We start from the raw sequence: 9,962 nt of genomic DNA, 5'->3' as shown, positions 1-9,962 counted from the left end.
CTCTCTCTCTCTGTGTGTCTCATGAGTAAATAAATAAAATCTTAAAAAAAGAAAAAAAAAGCAAAAAAAAATTTTGATGGCAGGGAGCTAGTAACCCAGGAGCGGCTGGTCTCCAGGGCCAGTGCCCAGCGCCCACCAGGGCGAGGCGGTGGGGCATCGTGGCTGACGGCTCAGGCACGAGGAAGGGAACTGATGCCGGGAGGGCCTCCGCGCTCCGCGGCACAGCCAGTGCCCAGCATGACGTTCCTGCAGCGGCAGGGACTCAGGCTCTCTTGTCTCCTGGCTGACGGTTCTGCAGACCGTGCCCGGGATGCCGAGGCAGGGGGTGCCTCACCCAACTGCTTTCTGGGGTCCCCTCGGGCTCCTCTCTGATGTGGGGCTGCTCGCTGGACCCCAGCACCGGCTCCCCCAACAGAGCCACACCCGCACCACATACCAGAAAGAACATCCTCTGCTGCAGGCCCTTCTTGGTGAGCTTGTGAAGGCACCCCTCGCGGATGAACTCCTGCAACAGAGCGACGAGGCCCTTTGGTGCCAGTCCAAGGCCGCGTCCACGGGTGGCGTGCGGGCGGGGCTGAGGGCCAGGCTCACGTCACCATTTCTGCTTCTCTGAGCCCCTCAGACGAACCCCTCGCAGGCCCCATGCAACCCTCCGACGGCGCCCCCCCGCCCAGAACGCTCCATGCCCTGCCAGCCTCTTCCCTCCTGCTGGCTCCCGAGTCCGTCCACAGTCGCTCCATGTCGCTGTAGGCCTGCTGAGAACCTTCTGGTGAAGCAGCCCTGAGGTTCGGGCACGGGCATCTCTGAGCTCAGCTTTGAGAAAACCTGGGCAAGAGCAGCTGGAGAACGGCAGGGAGAAGGGTGCACGGGTCCTCATAATCCCTGACGGCAGTTCGCGTGGGCCGCGCCCCTGGCGCTGGCACGCAGTCCCTCCCGGAGCCAGAGGCTTCGCAGCCCTGCGATGACGTGGGGGCGGGGCTCCAGGAGGCGCAGGAGCTTCATACCCTGAGGACTCGCCAGAGGACACCCCCCCTCAAGTGGACCGAGTGAAGGCATCTAAAGGAGAACTTCACAGAAGCCTGCGGGCAAGGCGGAGATGGGGGCGCGCTCCAGCACGAGGCACCGAGGTCGCCCCCTGATGGGCCGGGCCCGCACTAGCTCGTGGTGTCTGTGGCTTCGGTGCCAGACCCTGCTCTTTGGCCGAGGGTGAGTGGGTAACCCGGGCCCTTCCCGCGGCCGCAAATCTTATTTGCGGGGGTTCCTGCCCTTGCAGAGCCAGCTCCACCCACCCCCCAGACCCGAGGACCGGGGTCAGCAGCCCTGTCTCCAGGGGAGCATGTCCCGGGCCTGTGGGTGCCCCCTGCCCCCTGCCATGCCGTGGGCCCCCCTTGGCAGCACCTGCACTGTGCCCCAGCTGTTTCCTGGTTCTTATGCTTTGGTACCTCATCATCAGCTTCCTTCCTAGTTAGCAGCCCTCGTTCTTAAATTCCTCTGCTCCCGTAACTAGCGTGGTTCCTGTCTCGGCCTGACGCACGTATTTAACAGGGAGCCCGGGGGCCCTGGGTTATAAAGATGGGACTTTAAAGAGTTCAGCTAAAAACAACGAAGGCAGCAAGTGTCATACCAGCTACTTCATGCAAGCAGTGGGCCAGGCCGCTGACGCCAGTCCTCTTGTTGCCCCAAGACCATCTATGTCACGGAGGTGGAGCCACCTGCCCGGGCCACACGGAGAGCCCACTGAACCCTGCTCTGTGGCTACTCTCCTTGTCCCCTTTGTGACAATTCCCTGGGGCCGCCATCTACAACACGGGGTGGGACGCTAGGAGAAGCCTCCTGCACGAGAGCCCTGCCGATCTCCGGGGGCTCCCGGCCAGCAGCTCCACTCCGAGCCCCATGGTCAAGGAGGGGAATGAAATGGAGCTATCCTGGCACCCAACCAAAGCCCTAACTCCAGGAGGTCAGAACCTTCCTGTACATCTCAGTGGAGCTCACTTCTTTGAGCTCACGACCCTCACTCTGTAACAAGGCTAACGTGGAAACACGGCTTACACAGCCATGTTCTAATACATGTATGTTTGTGTTGAAACAGGAAACATCCCCATGCAACCCTTAAAATGGTTTCCTAATGTTGACAGTACTGAGTTCAAAGCAAAAGGCATTAGTGACAAAGTAAGCAGTGTAGACGTGTAGATCCGTGGAATAGGATTGAGAGTCGAAAACCTTGCACATCTGTGTCTGTGACAGTTCAACAAATGGTGCTGGGAACACAGGATATCACGTGGGACAAAATGAAGTGGAAGCCCTACCTCACTCCACACAAGAATGAACTACAAAGGGACCAAATCTAAACATGAGAGCTGAAACATACGAAGTTTCTAGACGAAAACACAGACGTAAATTGTCATTCCATGGACCAGGCAGTGGCATGTCAGCTGTGACACCTAAAGCACAAGCAACCCAAGAGAAAATAGGTAAATTTGACTTCATGAAAAAAAAAAACAAAAAAACCCACAAACTTGTGTTGTCAATGATACCATTGAGAAAATGAAAAAACAAGAAACTAAAAACAAAAATGAAGGGAGATGCCTGGGTGGCTCAGTGGTTGAGCATCTGCTTTTGGGCTCAGGGTGTGATCCTGGGATCCAGGATCGAGTCCCACATCAGGCTCCCTGCATGGAGGCTGCTCCCTCTGCCTATGTCTCTGCCTCTCTCTCTGTGTCTCTCATGAATAAATAAAATCTTAAAAGAAAAAGAATGGAAAAAAAAGTGAAAAAATGACTCACAAAATGGGAGGACCTATTTACGAATCCTGTTCTGGTAAGTGGTGTCCAGGAAAGAAAGAATCTCACAACAGCAAAAAAGGCAACAATTAAAAGGTGGGCAAAGGATCTAAATAGGCAATTCTCCAAAGAAGGCTCCAAGTGGCTGATAAACACACGACAAAAAACATGCCGTTGGCCATCTGAGAAGTGCAAATCACGGCCACACTGAGATACCACTGACCACCACCGCCACGATGGCTCAAAGGGATAAGATATGGAGGAACCAGAATCCCAACGCGCTCCTGGTGGGAATGTACAATTACCTAGTAACTTTGGAAAACTGGCAGTTTCTCAAAATGTCAAACTTCATTACCCTGTGACCCAGCAGTTCCAGTCCATCTACCAGGAGACCTGAAAGCACACATTCACTTAAGGACCCGTGGACAGATGCGCACAGCAGCACTGCGCACAATCACATCAAAGGGGAGCAGCCCCAGCGTACGTTCGCCAGCAGATGGCCGGATACACAGAGTCTGGTGTATGTATCTAAGCACGAGAGCTGAACATAGAAAGTTCCTGGAAGAAAACAGCACAGAGGTAAATCGTCCTACTGTGGACCAGGCAGTGGCGTGTCAGCTGTGACACCTACAGCACCAGCGACCCAAGAGAAAATAGATACATGTGACTTCATAAAAATAAAACTTCTATGTTGTCAACGATACCACCAAGAGAGTGAAAAAACCCACAACATGGGAGGACGTATTGGCAAATCCTGTTCTGAGAAGTGAATAGGATGGAACAGATTCAGCCACAAAAAGGAGGTGCTGACCTATACAGCATGGATCTGGAAAGCGATGCTCAGCGAAAGAAGCCAGACACGAAAGGCCACATCGTGATTCCGCTTACAGGAAAGGCCCAGAGGAGGCAAATCCGCCGGCAGTGGACTAGTAGCTGCCATAGACCGGGGAGGGGGACGGGGAGCGGTTTAAGAGAGAAAGGGGGGATCCCTGGGTGGTGCAGCGGTTTAGCGCCTGCCTTTGGCCCAGGGTGCGATCCTGGAGACCCGGGATCGATTCCCACGTCGGGCTCCCGGTGCATGGAGCCTGCTTCTCCCTCTGCCTGTGTCTCTGCCTCTCTCTCTCTCACTGTGTGCCTATCATAAATTAAAAAAATAAAATAAAAAAAAATAGAGAGAGAGAAAGGGTTTCTTTCTGGGGGACTGAAAACCCCCGTCATTACTGGTGATGATGGCACAGCCTTGTGGATGCACTGGAGACCACCAACGGCGCCGTGAATCCTGTGCTAGGTCACTAAGGTCTCAGTTACAAGCAATGACACGAACGAGAACAAGGCCGGAGGCAGCACGACCCCAGGTTGCGAGCTACACCGCAGCGCCGCGGTGATCAGTGTGGCCCGGCCGCGGAGACGGCCACAGACAGCAACGGAGCACAACCGAAAACCCAGAAATAATCCCACAGTTGTATGGTCAACTACTCTTTGACAACAGAAGCAAGAATGTGCGATGCGATGAAGAGTCTCTTCAACAAATGTGCTGGGAACCTGGACGGCCACGTGCAGGAGAATGGACCGGGGCGGGGCCACTTTCTTACACAAACAGAAAAATAAATTCAAAGTGTATTAAAGACCTACATGTGAGACCCGAGCCATAAAAATCCTAGAAGAGAACGCAGGCTGCATCCTCTCTGACGTCAGCCTTAGCAGCATCTTTCTAGATGGCTCTCTTGAGGCGAGGGAGACAGAAGCAAAAAGAAACTTCTGGGACTTCATCAGCACAGGCTTCCACACAGGGAAGGGAACGGCCGGGGGGCAGGGGAGGGGGTAGCAAGTGACCCGTCTGATAAAGGGTCGGCATCCAGGTGCACAAAGAACTTCTGCAACCCCACACCGAAAAACCCAATAATCCGATTAAAGATGGCCAAAAGACAGAAGAGACGTTTCTCCGAAGAAGACCTCCAGAAGGCCAACAGACGCCCGAGAAGATGCTCAGCATCGCTCAGCATCAGGGACGCAGACCGAGACCATATGAGCCATCGCTCCGCACCTGTCAGGACGGCTAAAGTCCCAACACGAGAGGCGACAGGTGCCGGCGAGGATGTGGAGAAGGGGAGCCCTCGGGCGTGTTGGGGGTACGCAGCCTGGTGCAGCCTCCTGGAGAAAGGGTGGGTGTTCCTCAAAAAGTTCAAAATAGAAGGACTGCGTGATCCGGTGATCACCCTGCCAGTATTTCCCCCCCAACCTTGAAAAAACCACTGATTTGAAAAGGCCCCTGCACCCCTACGTTTACGGCCGCGTTACCCCCAGCAGCCGGGCGTCCGGCGGGAGGAGGGGAGGAAGGTGTGCAGTGTGCCCGGTGGAACACTGTTCAGCCGTTAGACGGCGCCTCGCCACCTGCATCACCACCGACGGATCCGGAGGGCGACGCCAAGGGACATAAGCCAGTCAGAGAAAGACACGTGCCATGTGACCTCACTCACGTGTGGACTTGAGAAATGAAACAAACGAACCAAGGAAGAAAAGAGGCCAAGAAACAGACGCTAAACTCTGGAGGACACACTGAGGTCACGGGGTTGGGTGGGGTGGGGTGACACAGGTGGTGGGATTAGATGGCGCAGGGTCACGTACAGGTGCTGAGCCGCGACCCCGGACACCAGAAACCGACAGCACACCTCGTCCACACCAGCACCAAGCGATGAAGCGACCGTCTCACAAAACTCTCTTCAAGTCACTCACCCTGCCCGGGGTGACGAGGTTGTCTACACCGACCAAGTCCCGCTGCAGCTCCGTCAGCTTCTGGAGGTTCTCCAGCCGGGCGAGGCTGTGCTGGAGTGCGGACGTCACCTCTGTGATGGCCTGGAGGGCGTCTGTGGGGAGAGGCCCCTCAGCACAGGCGCGGGCAGGTGGGCACGGGCAACCCCACCCACGCCTCTGTGACAGGAACTGTCCTCTTACTTATTCAAAGGTTTTATCTGAGAGAGCGAGTGAACCTGGGCAGGGGTGAGGGAGAAAGTCACCCCCACCGAGCCGGGAGCCCAACACGGGGCTCGACCCCAGGACCCGGAGACTGTAACCTAAGCCGAAGGCAGATGCTCCACCACGGAGCCAGCCAGCTGCCTTGGGAACCGGCGTTTTAAAAGGCAGTTTTAGGGATCCCTGGGTGGCGCAGCGGTTTGGCGCCTGCCTTTGGCCCAGGGCGCGATCCTGGAGACCCAGGATCGAATCCCACATCGGGCTCCTGGTGCATGGAGCCTGCTTCTCTCTCTGCCTGTGTCTCTGCCTCTCTCTCTCTGTCTGTGACTTAAATAAATAATTAAAAAAAAAATAAATAAATAAAAGGCAGTTTTAATTCAAGGAACGTGGGACACCGGGTGGCCCAGTGGTTGAACGTCTGTCTTTGGCTCAAGGCATGACCCCGGGGTCCCGGGATCAAGTCCCACGTCGGGCTCCCTGCACGGAGCCTGCTTCTCCCTCTGCCTGTGTCTCTGTATCTCTCATGAATAAATAAAATCTTTAAAAAAAAATTCAAAGAACATTCTAGGGACGCCTGGGTGGCCCAGTGGTCGAGCATCTGCCTTCCGCTCAGATCATGGATCGAGGCCTGCGTCGGGCTCCCCACAGGGAGCCTGCTTCTCCCTCCGTGTCTCTCATGAATAAATAAAATCTTTGAAAAAAAAAAAAATTCCAGGCCCGTTCTCAGCCTGGCTCCCCCGGGACGGTCATCTCCGGTTTGCTGCTGCCGCTGCAGCAAGTGCTCCCTGCAGGTGACCTGAACCCCGGGCTTGCTCGGCGCATGCTGCGGTCACTCGTGGACGCTCACAGCTGCTAGAGCGGGGGACGGTCTCTGGGTAGCTCCGGGCCGGGCTGCAGCCCCGTTGGTTCTGTGGGAGGAACCACCTACTGCCGTGAAGGGCCCAGCCAGCCGCGTCTCGGGACATCTGTCCTTCCCGCCGAGTGGAGGGGCGGGTGCTGACCTGGCGGGCCCGGGGTGCCCGTGAAGGTTCACCCCGGGAAGGGGGATGCGCCGCGACGGGCCACCCGGGCAGCTGCTGACCGGCGTGCTCTGAGCGCACCTTGTCTCCTTGCTAGAACACTCAAAATCTGCGCTCCTCCTGCCAGGACCCACGGACGCCCCGGACCCGGGGCTCGCAGGAGGCGCAGCGGGGAAGCCCGCCCCCTCGGCTCTGCCCCCGCGGCTGGTTGCTCCCGGCAGGGCGAGGACGCCTGCCTCCTCTCAGCCTCGGGAGGACAGTCAGATAGGAAAGCACGTGCTTTGACGAGTCATTCCCCTGTAGATGACGTGTGGCACGGTGGCCACCGTCGGGGCCACAGGGCTGCCCCCACACGACTGGCGCCCACGCGCTGCCCTTGGGAAGCCTACCAGAGGACAAGACCCCTTCTCTGGGCCCCAACTCGAGGTGCGGCCTCCTGCCCGGAGCTTCCAGCTCCAGCCCCCAAGGCCCCGGGTTGCGGAGCGGGAGGCCCCCGAGCCCCCTGGGCCCTCCCGGCGCTCTGCGGACGCCGGCTCGGACGCGAACCCCTCTGGGCCACGGGGCCGAACGAGGTTGCGTGAACGATGTCCCCGGCACATTGAGGAACCACCTTGCGGGGGCTTTCAGCGGCCTGCGGGGAACCCAGGCGAGCGCCACGCCCAGCCTTCTGCCCCCGCTGCGCCCTCCCGCCGCCAGCCGGAGCCTGGGGAGCCCGGGGACCGGGCAGGCGTCTCTGACAAGCCCGTCCTCCTCCAGCAACCAGAAAACACCCGCGTCTAGAGCGAGGAGGAGGACGGAGGAGGACGTCACCGCGAGACGGCCCGCCACGAACCCCGCTGCTCCCTTCCGGGCCTGGGGGACCAGCTGGGGGGGGGGCTCAGCAGGAGCCTCCGGCACCAGGCGGACGCAGCCAGGCCCCATCTGTCCCTTCACCGCAGGTGACGACCGAGGCCATCAGTGTGACGATGGCCCGACAGGCCGTCCCGGCCCGAGGGTTTGTTTTAGAGGCGAGGCTCTGAGGACAGAAATGTCTGTGGCCAGCAGGTCGCTCTGAGCCACTGCCCTCGCCCGGTGCGGGGGGGCAGCGGGAGGACACTCCCGGGACCTCCCAGGGCGGCACACGCGGCCCGGCCGGGAGTGCCGGAGCGAAGGACAGACCGACGGCCGCGCTGGGGCCCAGCCTCGCACCCCTGCTCCCCGCGCCGGGCGCCTCCTGACCCTGGGCCCCGGGCGCCCACGCTCACCCCGGCAGTCCGCGGAGTCGGGGTGCGCGGGCGCGTACAGTCCGCACAGCCGGCTGAGCAGCAGGCGGTAGTGCAGCAGGCGCTGGACGGGCTTCAGCAGGAAGGCGTTCAGGGGCAGGTAGCAGACCCTCTGGAGCTCGAAGGCCCTGCACGCGGCCGCCAGCTTCCCGCCGCGCCGGGCCGCCTTCTCCAGCTCGCTCAGGACCTCGTCGTGCCTCTGGAAGCAGCTGGTGAAGTCCTGCGGGCGCACACGGGGCCTCAGCGGCGTCCCCGCGGGGATGTCACGCGCCAGCCCGAGAGCCCAAGGGGCACAGCACCCGGGCTGGAGCGGCCCTCGTGAGGCGGAGGCGGGACCGCGGCGCCCCCCCCGCCCCCCCCGCGTTCCTGTGGCCCGGCTCGGGGCGCACGACTCCGCACACCCCACGGACGCCGAGCGCCCAGCCCCTCCCCACCTCCCGGGGCTTTCGACGTGAAGTCCTTTGTTTTACAAACATCACGCACGACATCTGGGGACGACAATCGCCAACACTTGGGTGGATTTTGATTTTAAATCGCGCAGCCGCCGTGGAGATAGAACGGCTGACCTGCCACCTGGCTGAGAAGGCCGAGGAGCCTGGGCTCCGGCTCGCGCTTCTGGGGGCGGGGCCTGCACCCGCGGGAGGTGGCACAGGCCCGGCGGGGGCGCGAGGCCTTGGGAAGCCAGAGTCCGCGCGGGGCCGGTGGGGCTGCCCGGGACGCCCAGCCACAGCCAGCCCCCTCGTTGGCGACCCCCGTGACGCCCGGTCCTAATTAGAGGCCAGCCTGCTTCCGCCGCGCCGACTCGGCTCCCACGGCCCCTCTCCCTGAGGAGCCCGCAGGGGTGCGGACACAAACCCCAACACCAGCTCAGGCTCTGCGCATCCCGCGCGGCTGCTGAGCCCGGCAAGGGCGGCAGCAACTGCACGTGGAGTGGGCGGCGCAGGCTGACGTCCCACCGCGGCTCCCGGAGGAGCAGGCGTCGGGAGTGTGAGCCCGCCACATGCTACCTCCTCTCACGCTGTCCTGAGGGAAATGCTGTCCTGAGGGGGAGGCTCCGCCGAGGGGAACCCTGTCTTGACGGTTTACAGTCTAGTTGGAACGCAGTCCTCAGGGAAAAGCTGTCCCCTTAGGAGCGGTGACCTGCGGGGAACCCTGAGCTGAGGAGAAGCGCACCCTACGCTGTACGTTGTTCCTAGGAGAACACTGTCCCGGAGGAAAGGCCACTGTCCTGAGCAGAATGCTGCTCTGAGGGGAACACCGCTGTGAGGGTAAGACTGTCTTTGGGGGAATGCTCTTGGGAGGAGGACCCTGTCCTTTGGAGAAAAACTGCTCTGGGGGAGCACTGCTGTCCTGCAGGTAACACTATCCTGAGGGAGACCCTGACCTGAGGGGGGATGCTGTCCTGAGGGGAATGCTGTGCTGAGGAGAAAAATGCTCCGGGGGAGCAGTGCTAACCTGAGGGGGACACTGTCCTGATGGGGATGTTGCTCAGGGAATGCTGTCCTGAAGAGAAAACTGCTCTGATGGAAACGCTATCCTGAGGGGAATGTTGTCCTAGGGGGGACACTGTCCTGAGGGTAGTGCTGTCCTGAGGTGAAAAATTGCTCTGGGGGAGCAACGGGGTCCTGAGGGGAACACTGTCCTGAGGAGAAAACTGTTCTGGGGGAGTAACGCTGTCTGAGGGGGACACGGTTCTGAGGGGGATGCTGTCCTGAGGAGAAAACTGCTCTGGGGGAGCAACGCTAATCCTGGGGGGAACACTGTCCTGAGGGGTATTGCTGTCCTGAGAGGAATGCTGTCCTGAGGAGAAAACTACTCTGGGAGATCAATGCTGTCTGAGGGAGATATTGTCCTGAGGGGGACATTTCTTGGGGGATGCTGTCCTGAGGAGGATGTTGTCCCAAGGAGGACACCATCCTGAGGAGAAAACT

At 59.7% G+C, this 9,962-nt stretch overlaps 1 protein-coding gene across 9 annotated transcripts in view; it reads right to left on the bottom strand.

Moving 5' to 3' along the window:
• FARP2 (FERM, ARH/RhoGEF and pleckstrin domain protein 2) overlaps positions 1-9,962 on the bottom strand; it is a 95,682-nt gene that overhangs the window by 7,663 nt on the left and 78,057 nt on the right. For 8 of the 9 annotated variants that reach the window (XM_077869588.1, XM_077869586.1, XM_077869591.1 and 5 more), the window contains 3 exons: positions 8,014-8,251; positions 5,514-5,644; positions 437-505 (listed from right to left, as the gene is read on the bottom strand). In XM_077869588.1, coding sequence (XP_077725714.1) covers positions 437-505; positions 5,514-5,644; positions 8,014-8,251 — 438 coding nt within the window. The remainder of the gene's footprint in view (positions 1-436; positions 506-5,513; positions 5,645-8,013; positions 8,252-9,962) is intronic. The other variant, XM_077869593.1, reaches the window with a different exon arrangement.

Source organism: Canis aureus, chromosome 24 (genome assembly GCF_053574225.1).
Source record: "Canis aureus isolate CA01 chromosome 24, VMU_Caureus_v.1.0, whole genome shotgun sequence".
NCBI lineage: Eukaryota > Metazoa > Chordata > Mammalia > Carnivora > Canidae > Canis > Canis aureus.
This window is presented reverse-complemented; position numbering and strand designations above follow the sequence as displayed.